This window comes from Ramularia collo-cygni (genome assembly GCF_900074925.1).
Source record: "Ramularia collo-cygni strain URUG2 genome assembly, contig: RCC_scaffold02, whole genome shotgun sequence".
In the NCBI taxonomy this organism is placed as follows: domain Eukaryota; kingdom Fungi; phylum Ascomycota; class Dothideomycetes; order Mycosphaerellales; family Mycosphaerellaceae; genus Ramularia; species Ramularia collo-cygni.
Window position 1 is genome coordinate 42,533 of NW_019716256.1, and position 13,792 is coordinate 56,324.

The 13,792-nt window shown below is 49.5% G+C and overlaps 6 protein-coding genes; 1 reads left to right on the forward strand and 5 right to left on the reverse strand.

The window, feature by feature from the left end:
- Window positions 1-176: 176 nt before the first annotated feature.
- Window positions 177-1,266, reverse strand: RCC_01543 (related to calcium-binding protein caleosin; the record flags this gene model as incomplete). XM_023766837.1 has 2 exons in its annotated part: window positions 177-893; window positions 946-1,266. The coding sequence occupies 2 exons, from the start codon at window positions 1,264-1,266 to the stop codon at window positions 177-179; spliced, it is 1,038 nt and encodes a 345-aa protein (XP_023622605.1).
- Window positions 1,267-1,613: 347 nt separating this feature from the next.
- RCC_01545 (uncharacterized protein) lies at window positions 1,614-2,857 on the reverse strand (the record flags this gene model as incomplete). 2 transcript variants are annotated; one of them, XM_023766838.1, is made up of 3 exons in its annotated part: window positions 1,614-1,805; window positions 1,873-2,371; window positions 2,445-2,857. In XM_023766838.1, the coding sequence occupies 3 exons, from the start codon at window positions 2,855-2,857 to the stop codon at window positions 1,614-1,616; spliced, it is 1,104 nt and encodes a 367-aa protein (XP_023622606.1). The 2 variants fall into 2 exon arrangements, with proteins under 2 accessions (XP_023622606.1, XP_023622607.1); XM_023766839.1 differs by having other exon boundaries at window positions 1,873-2,391; window positions 2,444-2,857.
- A 3,290-nt stretch (window positions 2,858-6,147) lies between these two features.
- RCC_01546 (uncharacterized protein) lies at window positions 6,148-7,132 on the reverse strand (the record flags this gene model as incomplete). XM_023766840.1 has 2 exons in its annotated part: window positions 6,148-6,904; window positions 7,047-7,132. The coding sequence occupies 2 exons, from the start codon at window positions 7,130-7,132 to the stop codon at window positions 6,148-6,150; spliced, it is 843 nt and encodes a 280-aa protein (XP_023622608.1).
- Window positions 7,133-7,522: 390 nt separating this feature from the next.
- On the reverse strand, window positions 7,523-9,142 carry RCC_01547 (related to L-sorbosone dehydrogenase; the record flags this gene model as incomplete). XM_023766841.1 has 3 exons in its annotated part: window positions 7,523-8,272; window positions 8,322-8,783; window positions 8,840-9,142. 3 exons carry the CDS (start codon window positions 9,140-9,142, stop codon window positions 7,523-7,525), a joined length of 1,515 nt encoding a protein of 504 aa, XP_023622609.1.
- A 2,187-nt stretch (window positions 9,143-11,329) lies between these two features.
- RCC_01548 (uncharacterized protein) lies at window positions 11,330-12,235 on the forward strand (the record flags this gene model as incomplete). The annotated part of the gene is made up of 1 exon (XM_023766842.1): window positions 11,330-12,235. The coding sequence occupies one exon, from the start codon at window positions 11,330-11,332 to the stop codon at window positions 12,233-12,235; it is 906 nt and encodes a 301-aa protein (XP_023622610.1).
- Window positions 12,236-12,681: 446 nt separating this feature from the next.
- On the reverse strand, window positions 12,682-13,338 carry RCC_01549 (uncharacterized protein; the record flags this gene model as incomplete). The annotated part of the gene is made up of 1 exon (XM_023766843.1): window positions 12,682-13,338. One exon carries the CDS (start codon window positions 13,336-13,338, stop codon window positions 12,682-12,684), a length of 657 nt encoding a protein of 218 aa, XP_023622611.1.
- Window positions 13,339-13,792: the final 454 nt, after the last annotated feature.

A 13,792-nucleotide genomic window follows, 5' to 3' on the forward strand; every position in this document is an offset into this window, starting at 1 on the left:
ATTATATCTTCCGGCATTGCTCTAACTCATTCAGTGCTATTCCATGCCTTTCTGTACTTCCCACCATCAAACATTATTCTATGCATACCATGACTCCATGCAGCGCAATCATGCAAACCAGCTAATCCCTGCCTAACTTGACACATCTCTTGCGCTCTCCATCTTCAACTCAAGAGTCAAGTCGACTTCTCCTGCACCTTGCCCTTCCCACCCTTCTTCTTGTCCGCATACTCATCCGCCTTCTTCTGAAAGATGGTCCCATCAAAGACACACCTCACGTCCTCCTTCTTCATCACTCCGTCCTCAGGCCAAAGCAAGAGGTAGACGGCGATCCACTCAACAGCAGTAACAGACCAACCCCAGAAATCCATGGCATTCCTCTGTCCCTTGTGAAATCTCGTCAAGTCTCGAATCGTCAGTCCTCCCTTGGATCCTCCATCGTACTTGGTGAAGATTTCCTCAAACATCTGCGGTCGGAAWCGTCCTTCGTTGTCGTAGGATAGAGAGTCGCTCCCATGTACACTCTTGTGGATTCTCTTCGTCCAGATCCGAAAGCGCATATCCGGTATCAAGGATGGACAAGTAGGGTAGGAGACGCCGAGAYGGATGATGGCGGCTAGGACGAGTGCCAGCAGGATGTTCCAACCCCACTTGCGGATCGAGACGAAGGTGTCCAGCGGACTGATGATTCCAATCTTGGATCGATCGAAATAATCGACATGTTGCTGCAAGACCGAATGGTGAACGTGAGATGCCGACCATTCTCCCACGGTACCATTCGGTTTCTCCTGACAAGGTGCCCGATTGAACCGCGCAGTGCCGGCGTCTTGGAGCGAGCACTCGGGATATTGGAGGTCGGACTTGTTTGGTGGGATGAAGAGAGGCCGCTCAATCTGTGTCTTTGGTCAGCAAGATTGAAGGTAAACACGGTCTGTGCAAGTGTACCGTGATCGGAACCTCCGCCGAAGCGGTTCGGTAAGATTTGTCGATGTCATCTAGCTTTACTGCATTGGTCTCATCGAACTTGTTGGGGAATTGCTTTTGTGTGTCGAGCTGTCCGGGGAACTGGTCTTTGAGGGCGGTTGGTAACTTGTCTTGTACGGCTGTTGGTGGCTTGTCTTGTGGGGCGGTTGATGCCTCCTCATCTTTCATGTCTTTTGATGACTTGTCTTGTGGGACTGTCGGTGACTTGTCTTCTGGGATGGTTGGTAACTGGTCTTTTGAGGTGATTGGTGCCTTGCTAGGACCCGGAGTTGGTGGAGCCATTGTTGTGTTGGTGGCGTTGTGGTGTTTAGAGAATCAACAGATTCATTCAGAAGGTTGTTGCAAACGAGCAAGTGGTCATTGGTTGGTCGGCTGGTGTTTGGAAGTTGCGGGTTGTGATGCACAGTTACGACAGGACTGCATCACGTTAGGAGGACTGGAAGGCTCAACGAGCACAAGGTTGTCGAAGAAGGAAAGCGTCGTTCACTTTCCCATCACGACTGACTGCCCTTGCACTGAGTTTTCCACAGGAATATTCTAGAGTAGTGGAAGTGGCATTCCCCAATCATATCGCTTCCCGTCGGTATAGAGAGCTCAATGACAAGATATTATACACAGCAGCGGTGTCTTCACAATTCGAATCCCCCATCCTCGATTTGTTCGTCCGTATATGCCGCCAGAGGATCCTTCTTATCGAATGCATACTTGGCCCTGTCTGATCGGGTCCATTCCAACAGGTTGTAACCATCGCCACCAATATTGTCCGACGACAAGGCAAGGATCGTAGGTCGAAATAGATAGTCTTCGCGATAGTCTCGTAGCTGCCCGAGAGTCAAACGTCAGCAGTGACATGAGATCATCAGAGCACACAGCAGCTTTACAACTCACAAGCAATGTCCAGTTCCACCTTTCCACCTTGGCCTTGCCAATTGGATATTCCTCGCCTGGTCCCACGACAWGATTATCCAAGCCAGAGACTCCCTGGGTCGATAGATCAATCTTCGCCTTCTTGGCATATCCCACAATTGCTTCGCGCCAATCTACTGGGTCCGATTCAGTTTGTTTCTCCCCGTCAGAGCCCAACGTGAAAGTAGGATACTCAATGACAGTGGACGTTACACTTTTCGACCACAGCAAGAATAGAGCCATAACATGCCCAAGATCCAGAAATCGTGAGTCTTTCTTGAGCTGCCCGATACGATCCAACTCGTTCAAAGCCGTCAAGATAACGCACCCGAACATCCCCGCGAGTCGCTCGCATCTTTGACTGTCATCAACCATTCTCCATGGCACACTGACGTCTCGATTGAGGAAGTTGGCAAGGGTTGTGACAATAGCCCACATTTGCTGGTAGTTGTATTGCTTGCCCTTTTGAGGTTTCATCTCTCTGTTGAAAGCTCTCATCAGCTGTGATTTCCCCAAGTCAGAATGATTTAGAAGAGAAGGAGGGCGGACGTACCATATTCTCCAAGACCTCGATCAGTCCGTACCCGAAATAGTCATTGTAAACATACATGCCGAACCGATCGGGGTCACGATTGTCGGCGTCCTTGTATGCGGCGTCCAGAAGTGTGAACGCTTCGTTCAACATGAACCATTTCCATTCAGGGTACTCTGTGATGGGCTTCTGATGAACAAGCTTGTTTTGTTCAGCGTCATCTTCTCCCCCCTCTTCCTCAGTATCAGTATCAGCCCACGGAGGTCTGCCAATGCACATGTACTCATATTTGCCGGTGAACGATGACTTTTCAAATTGTGTTTTGGCGCTTGTGCGTTGACGTTTGGGCTTTTGAGCCTCTGATGAATCCAGGACCTGCGGCGGCGGTTGCTGGTTTGGGTCAATTTCTACAAGAGGTCTTTTCGCTCGAGGCATGTTTGCTTGCACGAAACTCTGATGATGACGATGTGGATGAGATAGAAGAAGAGTAGGCTTGTGAGACGCGTTGTTGACGTGTCGAGGATTACGTAAATATCCTTGTGGCTTAATTGACAGGGGTTACCCCTGAGTTATTCAAGTTGGACAAAATGGAGCTCATTATTGTGCAGTCCACTCATTGCACTTTTAGCCATAGGCAGTATCCTGGCTAAGGCATTTCACAAGTAGCCTTCTTCGCCATTCCACGTCCAGAAAAGCTGAGGTCTCATGACACTGGATCACCGCAGGTTCCATCCACTCAACCATACGCAGCACCATACATCTCACCATCGTCCACCTTGTCTTACTTTTGACTCCTCCCTCTCCGCAACGGCGTACTCTACAGCCGTATAAAACACTTCAAGAACGAGACTGTGAGCTGACCGGCTGCAGACTTCATCAAACCTGTCGGCATGAGGACTTTCCGATGATCAAGGAGGATGCTTCTCATCAGATCCAATGCGAGCTACGTTCTTCAAAGTCGACATACGTATTCTTGAGATCCATCGAAGAGGTATTCAGTAATTCTCATTGGTTCCTCATCACTGAAGAACTCTCACATCGAGAGTGCTGAGCCTCACACGTCAACAAATAACTTCCTGGCAATACATACAGCTACATGGACTCCATATACTCCCCGATTGTCATCTCCTCATCTTCATCACTATCCTCTCTAGTTGAGCCAGACTCCTGAGATCCATCGTCTCTAAACAAACGGCTACCAATTCTGGTCCAGCCAGCCCCCGTTCTTTGGAATTCCTGTTGCGGAAGCTCTATGACCAGATTCCCGTGTATGTCAGTTGGCTTCTCGCACCTGAAAGCGCGGACTTGGGGAATCAATCTCGACTCGTATACTCGTCGCTCTTCAAAATACATAAAAGCCGCACGGATCCGCGCGAAGACTCTGAACAGGCGAACCCTGCTCAAAGGGGGTGGTGCTGGGCCGTGACCGTTAAGCACAAGGAGAATGATTTCGCGTACCAAAATTTTGATGGGATGGGTTTGGAAGTAATAGAGTGTTTCGTCGGGATGATAGGAGTGGTGTTGAAAGAATGAGGAGCTGAGGAGCAATTCGTGACGGTCGGACTCGGGGCAGATCCAGCGATTGTTTGCACCTCTTGTGAATTTCAGAGTCAACGCTATGAGTGCCTCGTGGGTTGCGCCTGTAAAATGGCCTGCTTCTGCTTCCTCCATTTCTTCTTCTTCTTCGTCTTCCACCTCCACATATTCATCGATTGAGAGTTTCAGTGGAATTGTTATCTCCAGCTCTTGAAAACCTGCGATTTCGATGCTGGGTACGATGTGGCGGGTAACTTCAACTTCATCGCGGCGGAAAAAGTTTATGGCGAGCTTTCGGCAATTCGCTCTCGCACGGGCTATAGCATCTGTTGTGGGCCCGAGAAGGCCCAGATTGCTGCGTTGAAGTGAGTACAAGCCCTTCCATTCAGGGGTATACACTTCATAGGCTACTTGATTTGGGAAGTTCAAGAAGACCTCAACGGTGGAACTCGAGATCTGTCGGGCTATTGCCATTTTCATTTCGTCGGGCAGACGATCCAACATGGACGGGGGATCCATCTCGATCAAATGGCCTCTAGGGGGCAGGATCTGTCAGTGTTGAAAGTCGCCAAAGAAGGATTCAGCGTTGAATTCAAGATGATATCTCAGCAGTTCACTGTTGGCTAAACAGCAATAATGTCTTGTACTTGTTCGCTTGTGAAGTCGTCCGGAAACGGAATACAAAAGCGTATGTGCCATTCGAATAGAATTTCGAATGGCACAAAGGGAGTCAACGTTCCCATCCGGGAGAAAAATCACTTTCATCAAAGAAACCAAACGTCTCCAACGCAGAGATGAAAATTCTCTTCAAAGGAACCTGAAGCCCTTGTCACCAAAAGTAGTGCCAGTATAACTAAGTTAGAGTGTACGACTTACAGGTTTTGAATTAAGGAGACTCTAGCAGGTGACATGTTGTGTTCATATAGTCATTTCTTGATTTGGCAGATAGTCAAGTGATTTAAAGGATGCAACTGGTCCTGTTAGATGATACAAAACTGGTTACCAATCGACCCAATACCCTGCTCATCGCGAGTGTCATCTCATACTAGCCTACCCTCTCATGAGAAGAACGTGACAGTTACTACAACGAGAGCTGCCACCCACTTGCGACTTTCATTGCACAATCAAACATTCCAAAGATGACATAGCAGCTTCCCTCGTCTAATATTTCGAGGACTAGCTCCAGAGGCTGCCGCTCCTGTTAAGGTCTTGAGTCTTCCCTACAACGTGGTACCATTTCAGTAGACATAAGTTGACAGTAACCGAAAATCAGTTACGGACGTTCCAACATTTCTGTTGGGCTATTTAAGAGGACTTAGATGCCGAATTGACGAAGCTTGATATAGACAATGATGGCGATGATGACGGATTAAGCTGGTCAAGGAAGCGACCAACTATTTTCCACCGTACCTCGATGGAGAACACAGACCGGAGGGATATCTTTATTTCGAAGATGAAGAAGATGAGACGACTGAGATTATGCGTAAGAGTTATAGGGCGAAGAGCAGTGAGTACAACATTTTCTGGCATCTCAGGGATAGGGCAAAGCTTCTAACAACGTCGGATGAAGGAACTATCGACGACAACATGGAGAAGCTAACGGTACCTGTTCCGGGCATTGCAGTAACCATGATATAGAACTTTTGATGCTCCGCAAGCCGTAACATAGACGTTGAATAACAAATTCAAGTAAAGTCACGAAGTAGCTCAAGTGTGGAATCGAAATTATGATCCACGAACGACAGGATAGTTTAGCGTATTCCCCTTATACAAAGCAGCTTCACGAGACGACAAAGAGGGTTCCACTTATGTTTCTCTCTATGTGCTGAGATGTCCCATGCAAGATCTAATCAATCGAATGAGTGGGAAGGACGAAGGGAACTGTACATAACCTATATTCAACCAGACCAGAAATGAAAAATAGTACAAGCAGTACCTCTCTTCTGCAAGGTAAGCCTCCACTAAAGTGATTCCTCGATCAGGTAAGAGACATCACATCTTGGAAAGGCAAGCTACTTATAACACCTTTTAATACATCTCACTACAGCCCACTGACATCCAAAACTTCAGCTCATCCACAAGCTCTTCGTCCTGAAAAACGAGTACCGTTAATAACAGACGACAGCATAGAACTCATATAATCGTCCTAAGTTACAGCCCTTCTCCCAACACTCCCTATCGCCACTTACTCAACCTCTGATACCGAGTCTCTCATCAATCGATCGCCTGACCGAACCCAGCCAGCACCACGTACGTCTATAGAATTCCGCTTGTGGATATTCTATAACAAGTTCCAGGTCTGCGTTCCATGGGGAAGCACATGTGAAATCTTCGCTGGTACGACTGTGATTTCCTTGGGGTGGCTCGAGGTTTCGAGACGTTAGGTATCGATCGAAAGTGGCTCTGATATTCCTTTCCATCGCAAACAGGACATGTCGAGTGAAAGGGTCTGGCGGCGAATTCAGTCCACGGAGTGCCGCTCGGCGTAAAGTGCTCTTCAATGGATGGTGTCTGAAGAATGCGAGAGATTCGTCTGGGTGGTACGCTGGATCGGTAAAAATCGTACTCAGGAGTAGTCTTTCGGTACAGTCGGATTCCGAGCAGACCCAATTGTTATCTTCCGCTTTCGTGAAATTCATGGTGTAGGATATGAGAACTTCATCGGGATCTTCTCCTTCAACATACTGTTCGTCCAGTGTGAAGTACAGCGGAACAGTGACTTCCAATTTCTTGAAGTCTCCCAGCTCCATGCTGGTCATTATACGCCCTGTGATGTCCTCACTTCTGAAGAGTTTGACTTTTAATAGATCGCATCGAGCTCTCGCTGCTGCTATAACGTCTGCTATGATGCCATGGTGGGCGTATGAGGTGACACTCAACGAATACAGTCCTTTCCACTCGGGGCTGTTGATCTCGAAAGCTGTCTGACGCTTTGGATCGAGATATCTGAAAGAAAGGGCATGAGGGTCAGCGATGTGTCAGATATGGTTCCGAAATTCTAGTATTCCAAAGATGCGTCGAGGTCTCGGGGTTGGCATTATCCTTCAACATCCGCGTGTATGCCTTTTATGCCTTTCGATTTACTTACACTTGGATGCTAGTAGGCTCGAATTGATTGCCTATGGCTAACTTCATCTCGTAAGGTAGACCCTGCAGGCTTGCTTTGGCGGCCATCCTGGACGAGTAGTCTTTGTGGTGTAGTTCAGGGTAGTATTCGTCTATTTCGGTGTGGAATTGGATGAGATGTTCCCCTCGAATGATGGCTTTCAAACGATTTCTTTGAAATGAACAGCCTGGATAAACTCTGTAGAGAGACGTTCGTTGTGATGTCCGGAAACAGATCCAATATCCCAATGGATTTACATTCCCATTGTCTGCAACATCTCAGTGATGGAGCCGATCCTCTTGAAATTCAACAAAGAAAACATGCGCTTTTGTAAGGAAGCAATGTTGCGACGACATGGTCTAGGAGTTGGATGAATAGCAGTGCATCGAAGTCGTACTGGAAGTTGGTTCCTGCCTATCGACCAGCCATCGTCAATGCAAATGTGATTGTACTTTAGCTCAGGAAAAAAATGCAATGGTCACTGCAGCTGCAGCTGCCACCCACCACTGTCCATTAGCGAAGGTAACAGCGCTACTTTCGTCGGAAGGAGTAGGAGAAGCTGGCCCGCTTTGTTCGTCGTCTCCTTCCTCGGTCTCAGAAGGAGTCGGAGACGCCGGCTCGATTTGTTCATCATTTCCATCCTCGGTCTCAGAACCAGGCACAGTGAAGTCGTCAACAGGCATTCCATCGTCACGGTAGACGATATAAATCTCTCCTGTGGCATCGGATGCCATGAAAAGCTGTTCTCCCCCCGCACTCCACTCCAACCCCACGGGTCGGAAACACTCATCAGGACATTTGCTCTCGTCTTCGTTGGCCATGATCTCCAAATACCCATCGCGACTGTTGGGGTCCGCCGTAGGCATTCCTGTCGCTGGGTTGAAAGGAATGGCAGCGAGCTTGTAGCCGGCAGGGTTTTCACGGTTCCAGCTGCCACGGAAAGAGATGTACATGACTGTGCCTGCGGTGTTGAACTCTTGATCCATAGGAGCCATATGGGCTGTGAAGCTGAGGACAGGACTGACAGCATTCTCACGACACCAGGCATCGTCGACAGATTCGTTGAAGTTTGCGGCGAATTGTTGTCCGGTCTGGAGATCATCGTAATCGGGCACAGCTTCGGCGTCCCAGGCTGAGAAGCAGTCAGGATATCCGTAATATGCACCGAAGTTGGGTGAATCAGTGCCATTGAGGTAACCATGAAAGTTCTACAAACAGTCAGTCGAAGAGCAAAGCCTCGCAATTGGGAGTATTTACCAGCTCTTCTGCAGGGTTGTCTTCCACAATCTCCACGCCATCACGGAACAAATTATCGACACTGTTCTCATTACTGAAAATACCGCCGGTGATTGGATTCTGCGCAAGGCCAATAGAATTCCGCAGTCCATAGCCCACAAGCAACCCATCCGTGGTATAATTCCACACCCGGCTTGTGTCGGAGATGTTAAACGCTTTGATGCTGCTATATCCTGATGTGGGGTCCCTTGCTTGAGGGTCAACATTACCGTTAGATCCCCAGGACACCAGCAAGAAATCGGGATCATTGGGAGGAAGGAGAAGGGTCCTCGTTGCGTGGGTTCCACTTCCACCAAGCTCAATCACACGTTTCTCATATCCAATTGCGCCTGATGATGCTTCATAAGGCCACGCATACACTGCGTCTTGACTTGACGCATAAAGAGTGCTGCCGTCTGGTGAAAGTTCAATACCGTGGTTCAGCTTTGCGAATGTCAGTCTATCGTCATCAGGAAAATCCAAGTGCTTGCCCAACATACCGACCCATTTTTCCAAACCTGAAAGCGATTGGACTCGACCAAGCAGGGGGCTTGGCCAGTAAAGCTCACCCTGTAAACACCACCGTTTTCCTCGTCTTGGTCCACAACAAGCATATTACCTTCATTGTCCAGCTTCAGTGATCGAGGTTTGGTAAAGCCATTCGCGATAATGTGTGCGGACCAGCCATTTGCAAGTGATGGGGCGGGATATCCTGATGCGGAGATGGTTGCTGTGCACTGCTGGGCAGCTGTGAAGGTGGCATAGAGGCCGATCGTCGTCAAGGATGCCGCTGTGTACTTCATGGCAGCCAATGTATAAGCTTCTCACAATCACCCACACATGCAGCATGGCGATGGGGGTCAGCTATGCTTATAGCTCCATCGTGCTACTCGGGGCCAAGCATTCTCGCGTGCGCCCGCTGATCACATGCAGTCCCGTAGAGCCACCCAAAACGACTTGTATCGGAAGACCGCGGACCAAAAGTCAAAAGAGACCGCAGGTGTGTAGATGATGATGTGATGCTTTTTCGTGCACCCTATGGTGCGGCTTGACCAGCCGTGAGGGGTAGTATGCAGCCTCAATCTTGGCGCCGAGAGTCGATGACGGAGAGGCGGGAGGATGGAACATGAGCCAGTGATGCTGCATCAGGATCGTTTGCTGTGCCTGACCAAATGACACGCTGTGGACGTGACTTGAAGAATCCCGCCGCAAGAATATGTTTCTTCAATACTGAGCACGCTCGCAAGGCAATGGTTGGCTGTCAACTGATATCAGCAAGACCATTCGCCACGCTTGCGGAGAGAGAGGAGTGTGGCAACAGCCGACGGAAACAGCGGATGGAGGCCAGTGTTGCCGTCAGGACTATGATCTATGCTTTATAGATCGCAAGGCACGTGCAAAGAATGCAAGCCATTGGCGAGAACAAGACGACGGGGCAGGCAAGGCGTTGAAAACGAAACCTTTGAATCCTCCAACGATTCAATCCTCATCTTCCTTAACTCCCTCATAGGCGCAAATCGGATGTTATAATCGGTGGCCTACGCGGTATGCGAGCTCTTGAATATCACAACCCCGGCGGTATTCGTACTGCAAGCGCTTTGGAACGCCATCTGGATCCACGTATGATCCTTCATGGAGATCTGTGGTGGGTTGAGAGGAGAATGGCATTGTTGAGAAGCACACTTTCTGCTTGAAGCGCATACTCACAGAAGATCATTACCGTGTAAGATAGGTAGTAGTCTTGTGAAGCCAGCTGGTCCGGGGAATCGAGCAATACCTTTCGTAGGAAGAAGACCTTCGACAAGGCCTCGATTCGCTTGATACAGTGGACATGTCCACGAGGGTCTTCAAGTATCCATTCTTGAGCATGTACAGGTTTGTACATGTAAGGGGGGATTTTCTCACCAAGATAGTCGTTGAAGTAAGCGGCGTCTTGAACCGGATTTGCGTCCAACACGTGCAGGAGTAGTATGGAATAAGGTAGTCCAATGACAATGTGCTGATACCAGCGGGCATCAATGACTGCGACCTTGGTCGATCTCTACGCATCAAGCGTCGTCCTGACTACGCCATGGCTGGGCTTCTGCCTGGCGGATGGTTCTGGCGGCCGTGTCGGGTTCAGGCCGGACGCGATGCTTGGAGCTTCTAGTTGAACTTCTCGGCCTCGCACCGGCATCCTCCGTAGAACTAACTCCCTCAGATCATGCTTGATACGATAATGTATGATGGGGCGGTGTTGATGGAGCGGTGTTGATGGAGAAAGGAGAAGTGGGGGTACTCCGTCTTTGAGGCGGCCTATCTCACGCGTCGCGCAGTTTTCGTGATACGCGAATACGGAGTATCCGAACGGCAGGGCCGGGCCGGGCCGTCTCCTCGCCTTCGCCTTCGCCTTCGCCTTTCCTCTTCTTTTCCTTCTCCAGACGTCCATTCTTTCCACCTCCATATAACTATCGGATACCATGTTCACTCATGCACCAAAGTACTTGCCATTCCTTTCTCACYGCCACTTGCGGTCGAGTGATATGTCATTACCGTCAAATCGGGGCTCCGTTCCGATCAATCTGTTATTCGCAGCCAAGGTAGGATCAAGGTGCTCACCAGCAGCACGATGATAGTACAAGGTAAGCTTGTCGCTCCCTTCTCTTCATTTCATCCTTCAGTTCATGTCCTACATCTACTGTCCAATCCAAAGCGTGATGATGTACCCCCATCATCGGAAGTAGGTAGGTTGATAAAGATGAAGAGGGCTGTGCAATCCTTCGACAGCGCGGATGCCACTTAGCACCGCCACCTCTCTCCGTCTTTAATTAGTCCTCTTGTCTTACAACTCAAGAGGACATTCGGTGGTACGCTTCTATTACACTCATCATCACGCACTGCAAATCCAAGGCCAGCAAGTCGAAACGTATTTCAACACAAACCACCTGCTAGCATCGACCAGAGTGTGACTTGGCTACTCCGATTGCTATTTCCAGCTTGATTCCCGCGAGATGCAATCTCAGGGTGAATCTCTCAACGAATCCTCCCATTCATCCGCCATCCGCTTCTTCCGCAACGCCGACCTCTGCACGCACTTTTGCGAAATCTTGATCAAGCAAAAAGCCATTACTCCCCCCTCGAAACTATGCTCGGCCAGTAGAGGCACCGCTACTCTCCTCGCCTTTCGTGGCGTGACCCGTCAAGCCTGGAGGGCCGTGATGCTGGAGCATCCCACACGCTTGGCGCTCAACCTAGCTCCTCGAGACGAGACAGTAGAAGGCATTGTCTGCCATCGTGAGGAGCCTTTCGACCGTACAGTAACGCACCACCGACTTCCGACCTGGGCCTACCAGCGTCATGTCTTCATCTCTCATGACGAAGCTGATGTCGCGGCTCTCCATGCACGCGACAGAGATGATCCTTCGTATCGTACCGCTTCAAGGCCGGGCATCGTAGCTAGAGTCGCTACTCATCATCCTGCGGTGTCTCACTGGCTTCATGTATCCATGGCTTCCATGGAATTATGGATCACCTGGGAGAAATTTGAAATCTGCTCGAAGGTGCCTCTGGCGAGGGAGATGTTCCTCACACAACCACCACAGAAATCCATGTACTTTTGGATCAGGTATGACTATTGGCCCGGCCGGCCCAGCCGAGCGAATTTGATTGAGATTGAAAATGCCAACGGCCTTCGCTTCGAGGATCTTGCTGCGTATATCGAAAGTCGACCTGAGTTGTGGAAGAAACCAATACCGGGTGGTCTAGAGCAGTATAAGCGATGGCTTCGGGATAGCGAGTTTGTCTACCCGGTGAGGATTACGTGGGAGTATCCTCGAGCTATTGAAAGGGGTCATTAWTGGGATGAGGATGCGAGATTGAATACCGAGAGCCTTGCGAGTGGCGATGCCAAGGTTTGACTGAACGGGCTCGTGGGAAAGAGGGGCTAAACTCTGGCGGCTGGTATCGGGATTAACTGGCGGAGGCGAGGAAGAAGGGTGGTTGGATGGAGCGAAGAAAGCGAGGGACGAAGAAACTATGCCAATGCACTGACAAGTAGCTGTGAGACACTTGCGGAATCGCCGTGTCTGCTTTGTAGCTCTCGACCTAGTTCAGGGAAAGCACTGTGTCGATTGCTTATTCCAACCATAGGAAGAAGGTACCAAGAACTAGATCGAAAAACACGAGCAAGCCTCTTGTCTGCTGCCGCCGCCGCATCCATCAAACCAGACTCGCCAACAGATATCACAATCAGGTGGCTTACAGAATGAAATTGCCAGAGATAGCTATAGATTTCAACATTTTGCATACCTAGTTATAGATAGGGCGCAAAACTTCCCATAAAAAACATCACAGAGCGCCTCTACTAACCACACATACCCGAAGGAGGACCACAATGAGCACCTTGCTCCATCAACCACTCATCGAGCAGATCCCGAGCAGGTCCGAATCGATTCCCATCACACCAACTTCCCTTCTTCTCAATAAGCTCATGCAATGCATTCGCAATAGGGTAAATAGCCCTCTCCGCACCCCCTTTACAGAGCGATTCCCCAGCAGAAGTATCCATCCAAGCCTGAAGAGCGGCGCGAGCTTCGCTGAATTTCCCACCGTCACACCAATCCTTGTTATCGGCGATGAATTCCAATTGCCCGATGATGGGTTCAATGAACGTCTTCTTCGCGGCGAATTTGTTCATCTTTTGCGGTGGCTTTGGGGAAGCTCCGGTCTTCTCGTCGAGCCAGGATTGGAGCAAGGCACGAGCTGGACGGAAATGTTTTCCATCGCACCAGTCTCCTTTGTTGGCGATGACGGCGTCTAGCTGGGCGACGAGCGGTTCGAGGATTCTTTGAGCGCCGCCTTTACACAGGCCATCTCCTTCCTTCTTCTTCTTCTTCTTCTTCTCCGGGGAATCGGGGGTCTTCTTGGTGATCTTGGGTTGTTTCTTGAGAACCTTGGGTGTCTTGACTACCTTGGACGTACTATCCGGGACCGATTTCCCGGCGGTCTTCTTTGGGGCCATGATTGTTGTTGTTGCTGTAAATGATGTTTTTCTTGAAAAGGATGGTGGGAAGAATGTCTTCGATCGAATTCATGGAGTGGAATGTATACCTGTGCAACTTTCTTTGTGTACAATCTCCGGATTGCGGAAAAGTCGCAGCTGGCGGTGTTCATTGTGATTATTCTTTCATGTGCCCTGCTTTCATAGTCATGGCTTTGGTAGATGGAAGGGATCGAAACTCGGACTGTGCTTCTTTGTGCTTCCTAGGGTCGATTAACGGATTGTGTGAATCTCCCGAACCTCCTGAGTGCGTGAGGACTTGCGGCCTAGATTCGTTGGGTCGCCATGCCGAGCTCGCAATTTTTCACCATGCCAACGTGATACTGTAGAAATAACGTGGAGTAGACCATGGCAAGTAGGAGAATCACTAGATGTAAACGACAGTTGGATTAATCACCCCGAAGTATTGGTGCAG